At 45.1% G+C, this 22,678-nt stretch overlaps 1 protein-coding gene across 1 annotated transcript in view; it reads right to left on the bottom strand.

Annotated features, from left to right (window-relative positions):
• Positions 1–1,849, bottom strand: part of LOC115194742 (serine/threonine-protein kinase DCLK2) — a 40,401-nt gene extending 38,552 nt beyond the window's left edge. The window contains exon 1 of the mRNA XM_029754652.1: positions 365–1,849. Coding sequence (XP_029610512.1) covers positions 365–779 — 415 coding nt within the window. The 5' untranslated portion in view covers positions 780–1,849. The remainder of the gene's footprint in view (positions 1–364) is intronic.
• Positions 1,850–22,678: the final 20,829 nt, after the last annotated feature.

Below are 22,678 nucleotides of genomic sequence, written 5' to 3'. Positions count from 1 at the left end.
AATGGCCAAACGTGGAATTCTGAGGTGAGACTGTGAGAGCTTGTTGGTGTTCTTCCTCATGACCTAATCCAGGCTAGAGATTGGTTGATTGATCGATTTGATTGACTAATTGATTAATATATTTGTCTCATTCTGGGGACATTAAATGATAAATGTGAATTCAGGTGAGACTTTTTTTTTTAGATGTGATGGACACACGCACACGCACAGACACACACACAGACACACACACACACACACACACACACACACACACACACACACACACACACACATACACACACACACACACACACAGATACACACACACACACACAGACACAAACACACACACATACACACACACACTCTCTCTCTCTCTTACCCTCTGCCAGTTCATCCATAGAAGTGATTTTCTTGATCCCGTCCACCGTATAGATGACGCGCACGCCCTGTGGCAGGTGCAGGTTGTCCGCCAGGGACCGGGTCAAATCCATCAGCAGCGTATCATATGACCGGAACCTATCGTTAGAGACCGCATACACGAGTCCCTTAAAATACCTGTCCCCGTTCCGGTAAAACCTGACCTTCTTGGCTCGTTTCTCTGAGGTGAGAGTCTGCAGCGTGCGTGTACGGTAGTAACTACAGTTGGCGCTGTGCGCGGGGCTCAGAACCAGACTGCTGCCTCTCGAACCGGATCCCCCGCCGGTAGAAGCACCGGTGGAGCGCGTGGATCGGCTACGACGAGCCTTGTCCCGTTCATCGAAATGTTCCAGCTCGATAGTTTTGTTCAGAGACATGACGGCTACGGTTTAACTATAGATTCACACGGATTCACAGTTCTTTCTCTCTCCCGGGGGTTACCGAATCTTTTATTCCATTGTCATCATCATCAGGATGTGGTAGAATGAAACGGGATCCTGGTAAGCAGACTAACCGTTCATCTATTCACGATAATCACAAGTCGTTAATCAGTCAGTCTACATCCCCTTATGATAGGATTTCACCGGGGGGCATGGTCTGTAGCCTAGCGATTACCGGTTCCTTGTTTAACACACTGCCGCTGCCGCTGCCGCTACTGCTACGTGAGCATGTTCGGTTAGCGGTTTTACTGTAGCCAATAGCGGTCCAGCCCTCCTCTGTCCGCCTGTCTGTCTGTCCGCCTGTCTGTCTGCCGCTGGGCAGGGCTGGGCGGTGATGATGATGAGGTGCGTATAGAGGAGAGAAAAGGGATTCAGCAACGTCACACCAGCATCTTCCTCTTCATCCTCTTCATCCTCATCATCTGATCAGTCTATTGTAGCGTGATGCTGAAGAAACGGTGGAGGCTATTTTCTAAACGTATCGATGTCCTACTATATACTACTATATACTACTATATACTGTATCCACATGACTTAAGGTCACTTCCTTGAAGGCTAAATGGAGAGATTGTAGGTTAATTCTCTAATCAAACGTTGTTGCCTAGGACATCGTTCTCCGTCAGAAATGATATGTTTAACTAGAGTAGATGAATACTAGACATTTTGTCTTGGGATTGTGGATTAAACAGCGGATGTGTCTTCACGGTGGGGGAATCGGTTGCTACGGGCTCGCTCCGTCACGTCTGGTTTGATATTCCTGGGATACGCGAGTGTTTATATATATATATATATATAAAAATGAATCCAGGAATCCCGAACAATCCAAATTTAGGAAGTTGAAACGTCGGTGTTTTAATTTCATTCCGGTCGTGCGACAATTTCTACGTTCTGTGCACACGCGCGATCGGTGCCCGACTGCAGGGTTGCTACAGGCGCGAGACAGCGTGGCTGCGGAGAGAAAGAGAGACAGAGACAAAGAGCGTCCTCCGTGATTATCACAACCCCGTCCTCTTTTCTCCCCCCCGGTGCCGTGCTAGTATGAGGGGATAGCGAGCTCCTCTAGCAGGTGAGCAGAGGACCCAAACGTCTAGCGCGTGCTCCCGGGGAGGAGAGGAGGAGCCGGGTTATTTACCGGGTCCTAGCGCCGTTAATTTAGATCATTAACCGGTCTACTACTTCATCTGGACCATCATTATAACAGACTTCACATCGTTTTTTTTCTTCTGTTGAATGTTGGAGAACGTTAAGCTAATAATACCCGTTCTAAAACGGGTAGGAAATGACTTCTGCTTGGATTCCTCTCCTCGTGTTCCAACCAGAATTATAACAATAGTCTCCTGCAATCACTTCCTGTAATGAATTATTAACACCTGTATGTGATGGCTGAACTGTTGTATTCTGCCTGACTGGGTGTGGCACATCATTCAGAAAGTCATTTTATTAGGAGAAGGTCCTGGTCCCATCCACGCTCAAAGACCCCCAGCTGTCCACTCAGCACCAACAAGGGTTCAGCTCAAAGACCCCCAGCTGTCCACTCAGCACCAAGGGTTCAGCACCAAGGATTCAGCTCAAAGACCCCCAGCTGTCCACTCAGCACCAACAAGGGTTCAGCCCCACAGGCCGTGCACGGCTCTACAACCTTAACCAATAAGGGTTCAGCACCACAGGCCGTGCACGGCTCTACAACCTTAACCAATAAGGGTTCAGCACCACAGGGCGTGCACAGCACTACAGCCTTAACCAATAAGGGTTCAGCCCCACAGGCCGTGCACGGCTCTACAACCTTAACCAATAAGGGTTCAGCACCACAGGCCGTGCACGGCTCTACAACCTTAACCAATAAGGGTTCAGCACCACAGGGCGTGCACAGCACTACAGCCTTAACCAATAAGGGTTCAGCCCCACAGGCCGTGCACGGCTCTACAACCTTAACCAATAAGGGTTCAGCCCCACAGGCCGTGCACAGCACTACAGCCTTAACCAATAAGGGTTCAGCACCACAGGGCGTGCACAGCTCTACAACCTTAACCAATAAGGGTTCAGCCCCACAGGGCGTGCACAGCACTACAGCCTTAACCAATAAGGGTTCAGCACCACAGGCCGTGCACAGCACTACAGCCTTAACCAATAAGGGTTCAGCACCACAGGCCGTGCACAGCTCTACAACCTTAACCAATAAGGGTTCAGCACCACAGGGCGTGCACGGCTCTACAACCTTAACCAATAAGGGTTCAGCACCATGGAGAACGCTGGATTTAGGACACATCCCAAATCATCTCTCCTTCCTCCTGAAGTGTGTCCACTCGTTCACTACTTCCTACAAATGTAAAAATCATTGGATTGGTTTAGTCATTGGGCTAGAAGGAGTTTCCATTAACCAATCATCTCTAATTTCTCCTAGAGTGTGCACTTGTTTCACTTCCCTTCATGGATTTAAGAGGAAATGATTGGTGAACATAAACTCATTCTAGCCCATGACTAAACCAATCCAATGATTTTTACATTTGTAGGGAGTAGTGAACGAGTGAACACACCTCAGGAGGAAGGAGAGATTGTTAGACCGCGACCTTACAGACTTCTGTGTTTTAGTCCCCTTTAATTATACATTGAAAGTGTTTTTTTTTGTTTTTTGTTGCTTCAATAGTGTCATCGGGGATGTGCAACTATAGTTTTCATTCACAGAAAATACATTAGTGCTTCACAGTAGATGTACAATAGCTTCATTTTCATCAGATGGTAACAGAAGTGCAACGCTATTTGGCTAGCAGCCACACAAGTAAATGAGCTTACAATGATAAGGCAAATATTTTGTTGCAAAAAAAAAAACGATACATGGCCATCATTATTTCAAATGTGTTAGGCCTATCATAGAAAGAATGTAGCCAGCTACATTTCCTAATGTTTTGCTTAAAGTTAATCTTGCATTTTACCGGAGAAAAAATAGACTTGGCTACTATGAGAAAAGTACCTGAGAACAGTAGCTCCACATCAGTCAGAGGGCTGTATGCTGATAGAATGATGGAGAACAGTAGCTCCACATCAGTCAGAGTGCTGTCTGCTGATAGAATGATGGAGAACAGTAGCTCCACATCAGTCAGAGTGCTGTCTGCTGATAGAATGATGGAGAACAGTAGCTCCACATCAGTCAGAGAGCTGTCTGCTGATAGAATGATGGAGAACAGTAGCTCCACATCAGTCAGAGTGCTGTCTGCTGATAGAATGATGGAGAACAGTAGCTCCACATCAGTCAGAGTGCTGTCTGCTGATAGAATGATGGAGAACAGTAGCTCCACATCAGTCAGAGTGCTGTCTGCTGATAGAATGATGGAGAACAGTAGCTCCACATCAGTCAGAGTGCTGTCTGCTGATAGAATGATGGAGAACAGTAGCTCTACATCAGTCAGAGTGCTGTCTGCTGATAGAATGATGGAGAACAGTAGCTCCACATCAGTCAGAGTGCTGTCTGCTGATAGAATGATGGAGAACAGTAGCTCCACATCAGTCAGAGTGCTGTCTGCTGATAGAATGATGGAGAACAGTAGCTCCACATCAGTCAGAGTGCTGTCTGCTGATAGAATGATGGAGAACAGTAGCTCCACATCAGTCAGAGGGCTGTCTGCTGATAGAATGATGGAGAACAGTAGCTCCACATCAGTCAGAGGGCTGTCTGCTGATTGGATGCCCGTTTGTGAATTCTCATCCGAGTGGAGAAGTGCAACTGGAGCACAACATTAGTCCTGATGTCGAGCAGAAATTACAATAACAAGTATTTTAGATCTGCTTTTACAAAACACAGCAAGATTTTTTTAATGCGTTTTATATTTGTTTCCTGTGTGGAAGAAAAAAAACAAAAACAGAATTTTGCGTTAACACGACCCCTAAGTTTAACTTGCTAGTTATTTCAGTAAGTGGCTGAATTAATAAGGTGACGGGGGCATCATATCGTGTTCGATTTCTGCCTGTTCTAGAGATCTGGACAGCTGCCTCTGCTATCTTGATTTCCTTGAGGTTTTTTTTACCCTCCTTTCTCGACCAGTCTGCTCCTCCCCCCCTCTTCTCAGAGCAGGCAGGCCCGTTTCCCTAGCAACTCCAGGGCAGGCCCGTTTCCCTAGCAACTCCAGGGCAGGCCCGTTGCCCTAGCGACTCCAGGGCAGGCAGGCCCACACACACACACACACACACACACAGACACAGACACACACACACACACACACACACACACACACACACACACACACACACACACACACACACACAGACACAGACACACACACACACACACACACACACACCAGTGGTGGTCGGTGCCGTTTAAGATTAGGGAGGACATTTTTTTTTCATTCATATTCCATTCAACCAGTTCAATGTAACATCGATAGGTTTAAATCAAATTAAATTAAATTACAGTGAAATGCTTACTAACAAGCCCTTAACCAACAATGCAGTTTTAAGAAAATACCCCCCCAAAAAGTAAGAGATAAAAGTAACAAATAAAGAGCAGCAGTAAAATAACAATAGCGAGGCTAAATACAGGGGGTACCGGTACAGAGTCAATGTGCAGGCTATATACAGGGGGTTACCGGTACAGAGTCAATGTGCAGGGACACCGGTTAGTCGAGGTAATATGTACATGTAGGTAGAGTTATTAAAGTGACTATGCATAGATAATAACAGAGTAGCAGCAGCGTAGAAGAGGGGTGGGGCAATGCAAATATTCTGGGTAGCCATTAGATTAGCTGTTCAGGAATGGCTTGGGGGTAGAAGCTGTTAGGGAAGCCTCTTGGACCGAAGACTTGGCGCTCCGGTACCGCTTGAAGTGCGGTAGCAGAGAGAACAGTCTATGACTAGGGTGGCTGGAGTCTTTGACAATTTTTAGGGCCTTCCTCTGACACCGCCTGGTATAGAGGTCCTGGATGGCAGGAAGCTTGTCCCCAGTGATGAATTAAGAGTTCCAGCGTTGTGTTGGATAGTCATAGCCAGCTAGCTAACATAGCATCCCTCTGTTTGTGCCGGGTGTTTGAGTAACTAAAGTGAAAGAAAAAAAAAGACAATCTCTCTCTCTCTCTATTTCTCTCTCGCTTGTCCTTCATTTTGGAATTAATTAATTTGTTGAAAACTGTTCAACTATTGTCTTTCTCTCTGTTTTGAGTCAACTACTCACCCCATTTTATACACGGCGGTGCTAGCTAGCTGTAGCTTATGCTTTCTGTACTAGATTCATTGTCTGATCCTTTGATTGGATGGACAACATGTCAGTTCATGCTGCAAGAGCTCTGATAGGTTGGAGGACATCCTCCGGAAGTATACAGACACAACACAAACAAACAAGCACTCATGATTTCCTGTTTCCACTCTGTTCTTTAGTTTACTGTTATTATTATCTATCCTGATGCCTAGTCACTTTACCCTGCCTTCATGTACATATCTACCTCAAATACCTTATTATTATCTATCCTGATGCCTAGTCACTTTACCCTGCCTTCATGTACATACCTCACACACACTGATCTGGTACGGGTACTTCCTGTATATAGCTCCACATTGATCTGGTACTCCCTGTATATAGCTCCACATTGATCTGGTACTGGTACTTCCTGTATATAGCTCCACATTGATCTGGTACTTCCTGTATATAGCTCCACATTGATCTGGTACTTCCTGTATATAGCTGCACATTGATCTGGTACTTCCTGTATATAGCTCCACATTGATCTGGTACTGGTACTCCCTGTATATAGCTCCACATTGATCTGGTACTTCCTGTATATAGCTCCACATTGATCTGGTACTGGTACTCCCTGTATATAGCTCCACATTGATCTGGTACTTCCTGTATATAGCTCCACATTGATCTGGTACTTCCTGTATATAGCTCCACATTGATCTGGTACTGGTACTCCCTGTATATAGCTCCACATTGATCTGGTACTCCCTGTATATAGCTCCACATTGATCTGGTACTCCCTGTATATAGCTTCACATTGATCTGGTACTGGTTCTCCCTGTATATAGCTCCACATTGATCTGGTACTGGTACTTCCTGTATATAGCTCCACATTGATCTGGTACTGGTACTTCCTGTATATAGCTCCACATTGATCTGGTACTTCCTGTATATAGCTCCACATTGATCTGGTACTGGTACTCCCTGTATATAGCTCCACATTGATCTGGTACTGGTACTCCCTGTATATAGCTCCACATTGATCTGGTACTCCCTGTATATAGCTCCACATTGATCTGGTACTTCCTGTATATAGCTCCACATTGATCTGGTACTACCTGTATATAGCTCCACATTGATCTGGTACTCCCTGTATATAGCTCCACATTGATCTGGTACTGGTACTCCCTGTATATAGCTCCACATTGATCTGGTACTTCCTGTATATAGCTCCACATTGATCTGGTACTACCTGTATATAGCTCCACATTGATCTGGTACTCCCTGTATATAGCTCCACATTGATCTGGTACTGGTACTCCCTGTATATAGCTCCACATTGATCTGGTACTTCCTGTATATAGCTCCACATTGATCTGGTACTCCCTGTATATAGCTCCACATTGATCTGGTACTCCCTGTATATAGCTCCACATTGATCTGGTACTCCCTGTATATAGCTCCACATTGATCTGGTACTACCTGTATATAGCTCCACATTGATCTGGTACTGGTACTCCCTGTATATAGCTCCACATTGATCTGGTACTGGTACTTCCTGTATATAGCTCCACATTGATCTGGTACTCCCTGTATATAGCTCTACATTGATCTGGTACTTCCTGTATATAGCTCCACATTGATCTGGTACTTCCTGTATATAGCTCCACATTGATCTGGTACTTCCTGTATATAGCTCCACATTGATCTGGTACTCCCTGTATATAGCTCCACATTGATCTGGTACTCCCTGTATATAGCTCCACATTGATCTGGTACTTCCTGTATATAGCTCCACATTGATCTGGCACTGGTACTCCCTGTATATAGCTCCACATTGATCTGGTACTGGTACTTCCTGTATATAGCTCCACATTGATCTGGTACTTCCTGTATATAGCTCCACATTGATCTGGTACTCCCTGTATATAGCTCCACATTGATCTGGTACTGGTACTTCCTGTATATAGCTCCACATTGATCTGGTACTTCCTGTATATAGCTCCACATTGATCTGGTACTCCCTGAACATAGCTCCACATTGATCTGGTACTTCCTGTATATAGCTCCACATTGATCTGGTACTCCCTGTATATAGCTCCACATTGATCTGGTACTGGTACTTCCTGTATATAGCTCCACATTGATCTGGTACTTCCTGTATATAGCTACACATTGATCTGGTACTCCCTGAACATAGCTCCACATTGATCTGGTACTACCTGTATATAGCTCCACATTGATCTGGTACTGGTACTCCCTGTATATAGCTCCACATTGATCTGGTACTTCCTGTATATAGCTCCACATTGATCTGGTACTTCCTGTATATAGCTCCACATTGATCTGGTACTGGTACTCCCTGTATATAGCTCCACATTGATCTGGTACTGGTACTCCCTGTATATAGCTCCACATTGATCTGGTACTGGTACTCCCTGTATATAGCTCCACATTGATCTGGTACTGGTACTCCCTGTATATAGCTCCACATTGATCTGGTACTCCCTGTATATAGCTCCACATTGATCTGGTACTGGTACTCCCTGTATATAGCTCCACATTGATCTGGTACTTCCTGTATATAGCTCCACATTGATCTGGTACTTCCTGTATATAGCTCCACATTGATCTGGTATTGGTACTCCCTGTATATAGCTCCACATTGATCTGGTACTGGTACTCCCTGTATATAGCTCCACATTGATCTGGTACTCCCTGTATGTAGCTCCACATTGATCTGGTACTACCTGTATATAGCTCCACATTGATCTGGTACTGGTACTTCCTGTATATAGCTCCACATTGATCTGGTACTGGTACTCCCTGTATATAGCTGCACATTGATCTGGTACTCCCTGTATATAGCTCCACATTGATCTGGTACTCCCTGTATATAGCTACACATTGATCTGGTACTTCCTGTATATAGCTCCACATTGATCTGGTACTCCCTGTATATAGCTCCACATTGATCTGGTACTACCTGTATATAGCTCCACATTGATCTGGTACTCCCTGTATATAGCTCCACATTGATCTGGTACTACCTGTATATAGCTCCACATTGATCTGGTACTCCCTGTATATAGCTCCACATTGATCTGGTACTGGTACTTCCTGTATATAGCTCCACATTGATCTGGTACTGGTACTCCCTGTATATAGCTCCACATTGATCTGGTACTGGTACTCCCTGTATATAGTTCCACATTGATCTGGTACTGGTACTCCCTGTATATAGTTCCACATTGATCTGGTACTGGTACTCCCTGTATATAGCTCCACATTGATCTGGTACTCCCTGTATATAGCTCCACATTGATCTGGTACTCCCTGTATATAGCTCCACATTGATCTGGTACTGGTACTTCCTGTATATAGCTCCACATTGATCTGGTACTTCCTGTATATAGCTCCACATTGATCTGGTACTCCCTGTATATAGCTCCACATTGATCTGGTACTGGTACTTCCTGTATATAGCTCCACATTGATCTGGTACTCCCTGTATATAGCTCCACATTGATCTGGTACTCCCTGTATATAGCTCCACATTGATCTGGTACTCCCTGTATATAGCTCCACATTGATCTGGTACTGGTACTTCCTGTATATAGCTCCACATTGATCTGGTACTTCCTGTATATAGCTCCACATGATCTGGTACTCCCTGTATATAGCTCCACATTGATCTGGTACTGGTACTTCCTGTATATAGCTCCACATTGATCTGGTACTGGTACTCCCTGTATATAGCTCCACATTGATCTGGTACTCCCTGTATATAGCTCCACATTGATCTGGTACTGGTACTCCCTGTATATAGCTCCACATTGATCTGGTACTCCCTGTATATAGCTCCACATTGATCTGGTACTTCCTGTATATAGCTCCACATTGATCTGGTACTCCCTGTATATAGCTCCACATTGATCTGGTACTCCCTGTATATAGCTCCACATTGATCTGGTACTGGTACTTCCTGTATATAGCTCCACATTGATCTGGTACTGGTACTTCCTGTATATAGCTCCACATTGATCTGGTACTGGTACTCCCTGTATATAGCTCCACATTGATCTGGTACTTCCTGTATATAGCTCCACATTGATCTGGTACTCCCTGTATATAGCTCCACATTGATCTGGTACTGGTACTTCCTGTATATAGCTCCACATTGATCTGGTACTGGTACTCCCTGTATATAGCTCCACATTGATCTGGTACTTCCTGTATATAGCTCCACATTGATCTGGTACTTCCTGTATATAGCTCCACATTGATCTGGTACTGGTACTCCCTGTATATAGCTCCACATTGATCTGGTACTTCCTGTATATAGCTCCACATTGATCTGGTACTCCCTGTATATAGCTCCACATTGATCTGGTACTCCCTGTATATAGCTCCACATTGATCTGGTACTGGTACTTCCTGTATATAGCTACACATTGATCTGGTACTTCCTGTATATAGCTCCACATTGATCTGGTACTGGTACTCCCTGTATATAGCTACACATTGATCTGGTACTCCCTGTATATAGCTCCACATTGATCTGGTACTCCCTGTATATAGCTCCACATTGATCTGGTACTGGTACTTCCTGTATATAGCTCCACATTGATCTGGTACTGGTACTTCCTGTATATAGCTCCACATTGATCTGGTACTTCCTGTATATAGCTTCACATTGATCTGGTACTCCCTGTATATAGCTCCACATTGATCTGGTACTAGTACTCCCTGTATATAAACCTTCTAATCATCCCCCAGGTATGGTACCAAAGACCTTCTAATTGTCTCCCAGGTATGGTACCCAAGACCTTCTAATTGTCTCCCAGGTATCGTACCCAAGACCTTCTAATTGTCTCCACGCTGCCACCTGGATGAAGCAAAATGGAACTCGTTTCTCTTTGGGAACTCTTTTCCTCTTTCCTCTAAAGATATTAAAATAATATTTAAAGATGCATGGCATCATCATACAATTGCATGCAAAATAGTTGAAACAAAACAACACCAAATTATAGACGTCAACTCTTCACATTGAGTAGATCCTTTCAATTTGGGAGCCCTCTTTCTAAAACCCTGGTCCTGGCCTTCCCACTGGAGGAAACCCTGGTCCTGGCCTTCCCACTGGAGGAAACCCTGGTCCTACCCTTCACCCTGGAGGAAACCCAGGCCTACCCTTCGCCCTGGAGGAAACCCTGGTCCTGGCCTTCCCACTGGAGGAAACCCTGGTCCTGGCCTTCACCCTGGAGGAAACCCTGGTCCTGGCCTTCCCACTGGAGGAAACCCTGGTCCTACCCTTCACCCTGGAGGAAACCCTGGTCCTGGCCTTCCCACTGGAGGAAACCCTGGTCATGGCCTTCCCACTGGAGGAAACCCTGGTCCTGGCCTTCACCCTGGAGGAAACCCTGGTCCTGGCCTTCACCCTGGAGGAAACCCTGGTCCTGGCCTTCCCACTGGAGGAAACCCTGGTCCTGGCCTTCACCCTGGAGGAAACCCTGGTCCTGGCCTTCACCCTGGAGGAAACCCTGGTCCTGGCCTTCCCACTGGAGGAAACCCTGGTCCTACCCTTCACCCTGGAGGAAACCCTGGTCCTGGCCTTCCCACTGGAGGAAACCCTGGTCCTACCCTTCCCACTGGAGGAAACCCTGGTCCTACCCTTCACCCTGGAGGAAACCCTGGTCCTACCCTTCACCCTGGAGGAAACCCTGGTTTCTACCCTTCACCCTGGAGGAAACCCTGGTCCTACCCTTCACCCTGGAGGAAACCCAGGCCTACCCTTCACGTTGGAGGAAACCCTGGTCCTACCCTTCACACTGGAGGAAACCCTGGTCCTACCCTTCACACTGGAGGAAACCCAGGCCTACCCTTCACGTTGGAGGAAACCCTGGTCCTACCCTTCACCCTGGAGGAAACCCTGGTCCTACCCTTCACCCTGGAGGAAACCCTGGTCCTACCCTTCACCCTGGAGAAAACCCTGGTCCTACCCTTCACCCTGGAGGAAACCCTGGTCCTACCCTTCACGTTGGAGGAAACCCTGGTCCTACCCTTCACCCTGGAGGAAACCCTGGTCCTACCCTTCACCCTGGAGGAAACCCTGGTCCTACCCTTCACCCTGGAGAAAACCCTGGTCCTACCCTTCACCCTGGAGGAAACCCTGGTCCTACCCTTCACCCTGGAGGAAACCCTGGTCCTACCCTTCACCCTGGAGGAAACCCTGGTCTACCCTTCACACTGGAGGAAACCCTGGTCCTACCCTTCACCCTGGAGGAAACCCTGGTCCTACCCTTCGCCCTGGAGGAAACCCTGGTCCTACCCTTCACCCTGGAGGAAACCCTGGTCCTACCCTTCACACTGGAGGAAACCCTGGTCCTACCCTTCACCCTGGAAGAAACCCTGGTCCTACCCTTCACCCTGGAGAAAACCCTGGTCCTACCCTTCACCCTGGAGGAAACCCTGGTCCTACCCTTCACCCTGGAGGAAACCCTGGTCCTACCCTTCACCCTGGAGGAAACCCTGGTCCTACCCTTCACCCTGGAGGAAACCCTGGTCTACCCTTCACACTGGAGGAAACCCTGGTCCTACCCTTCACCCTGGAGGAAACCCTGGTCCTACCCTTCACCCTGGAGGAAACCCTGGTCCTACCCTTCACACTGGAGGAAACCCTGGTCCTACCCTTCACCCTGGAAGAAACCCTGGTCCTACCCTTCACCCTGGAGGAAACCCTGGTCCTACCCTTCACCCTGGAGGAAACCCTGGTCCTACCCTTCACACTGGAGGAAACCCTGGTCCTACCCTTCACACTGGAGGAAACCCTGGCCTACCCTTCACGTTGGAGGAAACCCTGGTCCTACCCTTCACACTGGAGGAAACCCAGGCCTACCCTTCACACTGGAGGAAACCCTGGCCTACCCTTCACACTGGAGGAAACCCTGGCCTACCCTTCACACTGGAGGAAACCCTAGCCTACCCTTCACACTGGAGGAAACCCTGGTCCTACCCTTCACCCTGGAGGAAACCCAGGCCTACCCTTCACACTGGAGGAAACCCTGGTCCTACCCTTCACCCTGGAGGAAACCCTGGTCCTACCCTTCACGTTGGAGGACACCCTGGTCCTACCCTTCACTAGAAAGATTCCTAGGCAACATTTTGCTGCATGGCAATGATGTATTTGGATTCTGAAGGGCATAATTATATACAAATATATTCTAGTTACTGTATTATTTACCTTAAACATTTCAAGCCCTTCTATTGCCACTATTCGTTTCCCTCCACAAGGGGGCGTACATGCACTGTTATTTAACCTTTATTTAACCTTTATTTAACCTTTATTTAACTAGGCAAGTCAGTTCAGAACAAATTCTTATTTACAATGACGGCCTGGCAAAAGGCCTCCTGCGGGGGACGGAGGCCTGGGATTAAAAAATAAATTAAACAATAAAAATATAGGACAAAACACACATCAGGACAAGAGAGACAACACAACACTACACACAGAGAGACAACACAACACGACACACAGAGAGACAACACAACACGGCACACAGAGAGACAACACAACACGGCACACAGAGAGACAACACAACACGACACACAGAGAGACAACACAACACTACACACAGAGAGACAACATAACACTACACACAGAGAGACAACACAACACGACACACAGAGAGACAACACAACACGACACACAGAGAGACAACACAACACTACACACAGAGAGACAACACAACACTACACACAGAGAGACAACACAACACTACACACAGAGAGACAACACAACACTACACACAGAGAGACAACACAACACTACACACAGAGAGACAACACAACACTACACACAGAGAGACAACACAACACTACACACAGAGAGACAACACAACACTACACACAGAGAGACAACACAACACTACACACAGAGAGACAACACAACACTACACACAGAGAGACCTAAGACAACATAACAACATGGTAGCAACACAACATGGTAGCAGGACAACATAACAACATGGTAGCAGCACAACATAACAACATGGTAGCAGGACAACATGACAACATGGTAGCAGGACAACATGACAACATGGTAGCAACACAACATGACAACATGGTAGAAACACAACATAACAACATGGTAGCAGCACAACATAACAACATGGTAGCAGTACAACATGACAACATGGTAGCAGAACAACATAACAACATGGTAGCAGAACAACATGACAACATGGTAGGAACACAACATAACAACATGGTAGCACCACAACATAACAGCATGGTAGCAGAACAACATAACAACATGGTAGCAACACAACATAACAACATGGTAGCAGGACAACATAACAACATGGTAGCAACACAACATAACAACATGGTAGCAGGACAACATAACAACATGGTAGCAGGACAACATGACAACATGGTAGCAACACAACATGACAACATGGTAGCAACACAACATGACAACATGGTAGCAACATAACAACATGGTAGCAACACAACATAACAACATGGTAGCAGGACAACATGACAACATGGTAGCAGGACAACATGACAACATGGTAGCAGGGCAACATAACATAACAACATGGTAGCAACACAACATAACAACATGGTAGCAGGACAACATGACAACATGGTAGCAACACAACATAACAACATGGTAGCAGGACAACATAACAACATGGTAGGAACACAACATAACAACATGGTAGCAGGACAACATGACAACATGGTAGCAGGACAACATAACAACATGGTAGCAACACAACATAACAACATGGTAGCAGGACAACATAACAACATGGTAGCATCACATCATAACAACATGGTAGAAGGACAACATAACAACATGGTAGGAACACAACATAACAACATGGTAGAAGAACAACATGACAACATGGTAGCAGGACAACATAACAACATGGTAGCAACACAACATAACAACATGGTAGCAGGACAACATGACAACATGGTAGCAACACAACATAACAACATGGTAGCAGGACAACATAACAACATGGTAGGAACACAACATAACAACATGGTAGCAGGACAACATGACAACATGGTAGCAGGACAACATAACAACATGGTAGCAACACAACATAACAACATGGTAGCAGGACAACATAACAACATGGTAGCATCACATCATAACAACATGGTAGAAGGACAACATAACAACATGGTAGGAACACAACATAACAACATGGTAGCAGGACAACATGACAACATGGTAGCAGGACAACATAACAACATGGTAGCAACACAACATAACAACATGGTAGCAGGACAACATGGTAGCAACACAACATAACAACATGGTAGGAGGACAACATAACAACATGGTAGCAGCACAACATAACAACATGGTAGCAACACAACATAACAACATGGTAGCAGGACAACATAACGACATGGTAGCAGGACAACATAACAACATAACGACATGGTAGCAGGACAACATAACAACATAACAACATGGTAGCAACACAACATAACAACATGGTAGCAGGACAACATGGTAGCAGGACAACATGACAACATGGTAGCAACACAACATAACAACATGGTAGCAACACAACATAGCAACATGGTAGCAGGACAACATAACAACATGGTAGCAGAACAACATAACAACATGGTAGCAGCACAACATAACAACATGGTAGCAGAACAACATAACAACATGGTAGCAACACAACATAACAACATGGTAGCAACACAACATAACAACATGGTAGCAGAACAACATAACAACATGGTAGAAGCACAACATGGTAGAAGAACAACATGGTAGCAACACAACATAACAACATGGTAGCAGAACAACATGGTAGCAACACAACATAACAACATGGTAGAAACACAACATGGTAGAAACACAACATAACAACATGGTAGAAACACAACATAACAACATGGTAGAAACACAACATGGTAGCAACACAACATAACAACATGGTAGAAACACAACATGGTAGCAGAACAACATAACAACATGGTAGAAACACAACATGGTAGCAACACAACATAACAACATGGTAGCAACACAACATAACAACATGGTAGCAGAACAACATAACAACATGGTAGCAACACAAAACATGGTACAAACATTATTGGGCTCAGACAACAGCACAAAGGTGTAGAAGATAAAGCTGGAATGGTACATGTACTCCCCCTTGTGAGTTCGTGGTGGTATTACATGCTGTATCAGGCGACAAACATGGAGTTCCTCCCTTATCAGATTTAGTTCCTCATGACATCTCGTCTGGACAGGTCCTCTTAAAGTTAGCAACGGGAACTTTTCAGCTGGTCCGAAAAACGAACTGTAGGATAAAATGTCCCATACACCACACTGTACAACAGGTTGAAGTCAAGACTGGTTGCTTTGCCATGAATGGGTTTACAATAGACGGCATCCACAGGACAAATAAGATTAACAGTCGTCTTTTTGTTACAATATAATGCAATGTACAGTATAGCCTATGGGACTAACCAACTTTCATAATGTATAATAATGTACTGTATAGTCTATGGGACTAGCCAACTTTCATAATGTATAATAATGTACTGTATAGTCTATGGGACTAACCAACTTTCATAATGTATAATAATGTACTGTATAGCCTATGGGGCTAACCAACTTTCATAATGTATAATGTACTGTATAGTCTATGGGGCTAACCAACTTTCATAATGTATAATAATGTACTGTATAGCCTATGGGACTAACCAACTTTCATAATGTATAATAATGTACTGTATAGTCTATGGGGCTAACCAACTTTCATAATGTATAATAATGTACTGTATAGCCTATGGGACTAACCAACTTTCATAATGTATAATAATGTACTGTATAGCCTATGGGGCTAACCAACTTTCATAATGTATAATAATGTACTGTATAGTCTATGGGGCTAACCAACTTTCATAATGTATAATAATGTACTGTATAGCCTATGGGGCTAACCAACTTTCATAATGTATAATAATGTACTGTATAGTCTATGGGGCTAACCAACTTTCATAATGTATAATAATGTACTGTATAGCCTATGGGGCTAACCAACTTTCATAATGTATAATAATGTACTGTATAGCCTATGGGGCTAACCAACTTTCATAATGTATAATAATGTACTGTATAGTCTATGGGACTAACCAACTTTCATAATGTATAATAATGTACTGTATAGTCTATGGGACTAACCAACTTTCATAATGTATAATAATGTACTGTATAGCCTATGGGACTAACCAACTTTCATAATGTATAATAATGTACTGTATAGTCTATGGGACTAACCAACTTTCATAATGTATAATAATGTACTGTATAGCCTATGGGACTAACCAACTTTCATAATGTATAATAATGTACTGTATAGCCTATGGGACTAACCAACTTTCATAATGTATAATAATGTACTGTATAGCCTATGGGACTAACCAACTTTCATAATGTATAATAATGTACTGTGTAGTCTATGGGACTAACCAACTTTCATAATGTATAATAATGTACTGTATAGCCTATGGGACTAACCAACTTTCATATCGTCAACATGTCATAACAAAAACACATGACATATCTGATAAAAGAAACAAACAACATCTATAAATGAAGTGTTGTGCTGCCCAGCAACTCTTCTGTAAAGTACACATGAACACCAGGGGACATGAGTAGCCATGCTAGCCCAATAACAACACGTACTGGGAACAGTGCAGTAGCTGGCATGTACAGCATTCACAAATCAACAGATAAAAGGGTATTTTTGCATTAATTGCATACATATCACAATATACTGGGTAGAAGACTGTGATATTACACTCACAGTGACTATATAAACTCAATATCTGGGTTATAGGATTGATTCTGATTTCAATGGGACAAGTTTTCATGAATCTACCTCTTCCACACCCAGTAGACAGGGAAGAGGTCAGGGTACAGGGAAGAGGTCAGGGGGCAGTAGACAGGGAAGAGGTCAGGGGACAGTAGACAGGGAAGAGGTCAGGGTACAGGGAAGAGGTCAGGGTACAGGGAAGAGGTCAGAGGTCAGGGGGCAGTAGACAGGGAAGAGGTCAGGGTACAGGGAAGAGGTCAGGGTACAGGGAAGAGGTCAGAGGTCAGGGGGCAGTAGACAGGGAAGAGGTCAGGGTACAGGGAAGAGGTCAGGGGGCAGTAGACAGGGAAGAGGTCAGGGGGCAGTAGACAGGGAAGAGGTCAGGGTACAGGGAAGAGGTCAGGGTACAGGGAAGAGGTCAGGGGGCAGTAGACAGGGAAGAGGTCAGGGTACAGGGAAGAGGTCAGGGTACAGGAAAGAGGCCAGGGGGCAGTAGACAGGGAAGAGGTCAGGGTACAGGGAAGAGGCCAGGGGGCAGTAGACAGGGAAGAGGCCAGGGGACAGTAGACAGGGAAGAGGTCAGGGGACAGGGAAGAGGTCAGGGGGCAGTAGACAGGGAAGAGATCGGGGGGCAGTAGACAGGGAAGAGGCCAGGGGGCAGTAGACAGGGAAGAGATCAGGGGGCAGTAGACAGGGAAGAGGTCAGGGGGCAGTAGACAGGGAAGAGATCGGGGGGCAGTAGACAGGGAAGAGGTCAGGGGGCAGTAGACAGGGAAGAGGTCAGGGGGCAGTAGACAGGAAAGAGGCCAGGGGGCAGTAGACAGGGAAGAGGTCAGGGGGCAGTAGACAGGGAAGAGATCAGGGTACAGGGAAGAGGTCAGGGGGCAGTAGACAGGAAAGAGGCCAGGGGGCAGTAGACAGGGAAGTATCTGCCCTCTAATACAGGACTATTAAAGGCCCAGCGCTGCAGACGGCTGTATCTGTCTTCTAATACAGGACTATTAAAGGCCCAGCGCTGCAGACGGCTGTATCTGCCCTCTAATACAGGACTATTAAAGGCCCAGCGCTGCAGACGGCTGTATCTGTCTTCTAATACAGGACTATTAAAGGCCCAGCGCTGCAGACGGCTGTATCTGTCCTCTAATACAGGACTATTAAAGGCCCAGTGCTGCAGACGGCTGTATCTGCCCTCTAATACAGGACTATTAAAGGCCCAGCGCTGCAGACGGCTGTATCTGTCCTCTAATACAGGACTATTAAAGGCCCAGTGCTGCAGACGGCTGTATCTGTCCTCTAATACAGGACTATTAAAGGCCCAGCGCTGCAGACGGCTGTATCTGCCCTCTAATACAGGACTATTAAAGGCCCAGCGCTGCAGACGGCTGTATCTGTCCTCTAATACAGGACTATTAAAGGCCCAGCGCTGCAGACGGCTGTATCTGTCCTCTAATACAGGACTATTAAAGGCCCAGCGCTGCAGACGGCTGTATCTGTCCTCTAATACAGGACTATTAAAGGCCCAGCGCTGCAGACGGCTGTATCTGTCCTCTAATACAGGACTATTAAAGGCCCAGTGCTGCAGACGGCTGTATCTGTCCTCTAATACAGGACTATTAAAGGCCCAGCGCTGCAGACGGCTGTATCTGTCCTCTAATACAGGACTATTAAAGGCCCAGCGCTGCAGACGGCTGTATCTGTCCTCTAATACAGGACTATTAAAGGCCCAGCGCTGCAGACGGCTGTATCTGCCCTCTAATACAGGACTATTAAAGGCCCAGCGCTGCAGACGGCTGTATCTGTCCTCTAATACAGGACTATTAAAGGCCCAGCGCTGCAGACGGCTGTATCTGTCCTCTAATACAGGACTATTAAAGGCCCAGTGCTGCAGACGGCTGTATCTGTCCTCTAATACAGGACTATTAAAGGCCCAGCGCTGCAGACGGCTGTATCTGTCCTCTAATACAGGACTATTAAAGGCCCAGCGCTGCAGACGGCTGTATCTGTCCTCTAATACAGGACTATTAAAGGCCCAGCGCTGCAGACGGCTGTATCTGTCCTCTAATACAGGACTATTAAAGGCCCAGCGCTGCAGACGGCTGTATCTGTCTTCTAATACAGGACTATTAAAGGCCCAGCGCTGCAGACGGCTGTATCTGTCCTCTAATACAGGACTATTAAAGGCCCAGCGCTGCAGACGGCTGTATCTGTCCTCTAATACAGGACTATTAAAGGCCCAGCGCTGCAGACGGCTGTATCTGTCCTCTGCTCCTCGAACATGTCATTCCAAAATCATGGGCATTAATATGGAGTTGGTCCCCTTTGCTGCTATAACAGCCTCCACTCTTCTGGGAAGGCTTTCCACTAGATGTTGGAACATTGCTGCGGCAGTCGTTGTTCCAATTCATCCCGAAGCTGTTTGATGGGGTTGAGGTCAGGGTTCCTACCGGTGTGAATACGACTCTCGTAGGATTGTTTGATAAATCACACTTTTTCTATGCGTTCTAACATTCTAAGTAGCATTTTAGAATAGTTTCTACGCAATATTCATAAATGAGGCCCCTGGATTGTACAATATTTGCCCTTTATTCTTAAAAAAGAAAATCAAACTCTGTCAAGTTAGTTGTTGATCGTTGCTAGACAACCATTTTCAAGTCTTGCCGTAGATTTTCGAGACGATTTAAGTCAAAGCTGTAATTAGGCCACTAACATTCAATGTTGTCTTGGTAACCAACTCCAGTGTTTTTTTGGCATGGTGTTTTAGGTTATTGTCCTGCTGAAAGGTGAATTCATCTCCCAGTGTCTGGTGGAAAGCAGACTGAACCAGGTTTTCCTCTAGGATTTTGCCTGTGCTTATAGCTGTATTCCGTTTCTTTTTATCCTAACAAACATATTAGCGATGACAAGCATACCCATAACATGATGCAGCCACCACCATGCATGAAAATATGAAGAGTGTTACTCAGTGATGTGTTGTGTCGGATTTACCCCAAACATAAAGCTTTGGTAATATAATGACTATGACTACCTGTATTTCAGTCTATTGTAATAATAGAAGTTATAATGGGGCTGTAGCTAGCCTAGCGGTTAAGAGCATTGGGCCAGTAACAACAAAGGTTGCTGGTTCGAATCCCCGTGCCGACTAGGTGAAAAGGCTGTCGATGTGCCCTTGAGCAAGGCACTGAAACCTAGTTGCTCTGGATAAGAGCGTCTGCTAAATGACTAAAATGTAGTTATAGTTTTTCGATAATGATGACCAGCCTATAGTGATGTATGGTGACTTGTAGACCAGTCTATAGTGATATATGGTGACTTGTAGACCAGTCTATAGTGATATATGGTGACTTGTAGACCAGTCTATAGTGATGTATGGTGACTTGTAGACCAGTCTATAGTGATATATGGTGACTTGTAGACCAGTCTATAGTGATATATGGTGACTTGTAGACCAGTCTATAGTGATATATGGTGACTTGTAGACCAGTCTATAGTGTGTTATGGTGACTTGTAGACCAGTCTATAGTGTGTTATGGTGCCTTGTAGACCAGTCTATAGTGATATATGGTGACTTGTAGACCAGTCTATAGTGTGTTATGGTGACTTGTAGACCAGTCTATAGTGATATATGGTGACTTGTAGACCAGTCTATAGTGATATATGGTGACTTGTACCAGTCTATAGTGTGTTATGGTGACTTGTAGACCAGTCTATAGTGATATATGGTGACTTGTAGACCAGTCTATAGTGATATATGGTGACTTGTAGACCAGCCTATAGTGGTATATGGTGACTTGTAGACCAGTCTATAGTGATATATGGATGGTGACTTGTAGACCAGTCTATAGTGATATATGGATGGTGACTTGTAGACCAGTCTATAGTGATATATGGATGGTGACTTGTAGACCAGTCTATAGTGATGTATGGTGACTTGTAGACCAGTCTATAGTGATATATGGTGACTTGTAGACCAGCCTATAGTGGTATATGGTGACTTGTAGACCAGTCTATAGTGATATATGGTGACTTGTAGACCAGTCTATAGTGATATATGGTGACTTGTAGACCAGCCTATAGTGATATATGGTGACTTGTAGACCAGTCTATAGTGATATATGGTGACTTGTAGACCAGTCTATAGTGATATATGGTGTCTTGTAGACCAGTCTATAGTGATATATGGGGACTTGTAGACCAGTCTACAGTGATATATGGTGACTTGTAGACCAGTCTATAGTGATATATGGTGACTTGTAGACCAGTCTATAGTGATATATGGTGACTTGTAGACCAGTCTATAGTGATATATGGTGACTTGTAGACCAGTCTATAGTGATGTATGGTGACTTGTAGACCAGTCTATAGTGATATATGGTGACTTGTAGACCAGTCTATAGTGATATATGGTGACTTGTAGACCAGTCTATAGTGATATATGGTGACTTGTAGACCAGTCTATAGTGATATATGGTGACTTGTAGACCAGTCTATAGTGATATATGGTGACTTGTAGGCCAGTCTATAGTGTGTTATGGTGACTTGTAGACCAGTCTATAGTGATATATGGTGACTTGTAGACCAGTCTATAGTGATATATGGATGGTGACTTGTAGACCAGTCTATAGTGATGTATGGTGACTTGTAGACCAGTCTATAGTGATATATGGTGACTTGTAGACCAGTCTATAGTGATATATGGGGACTTGTAGTCCAGTCTATAGTGATATATGGTGACTTGTAGACCAGTCTATAGTGATATATGGTGACTTGTAGACCAGTCTATAGTGATATATGGTGACTTGTAGACC

The sequence above is a fragment of the Salmo trutta genome, chromosome 5 (genome assembly GCF_901001165.1).
Source record: "Salmo trutta chromosome 5, fSalTru1.1, whole genome shotgun sequence".
NCBI classification, from domain to species: Eukaryota; Metazoa; Chordata; class Actinopteri; order Salmoniformes; family Salmonidae; genus Salmo; species Salmo trutta.
This window is presented reverse-complemented; position numbering and strand designations above follow the sequence as displayed.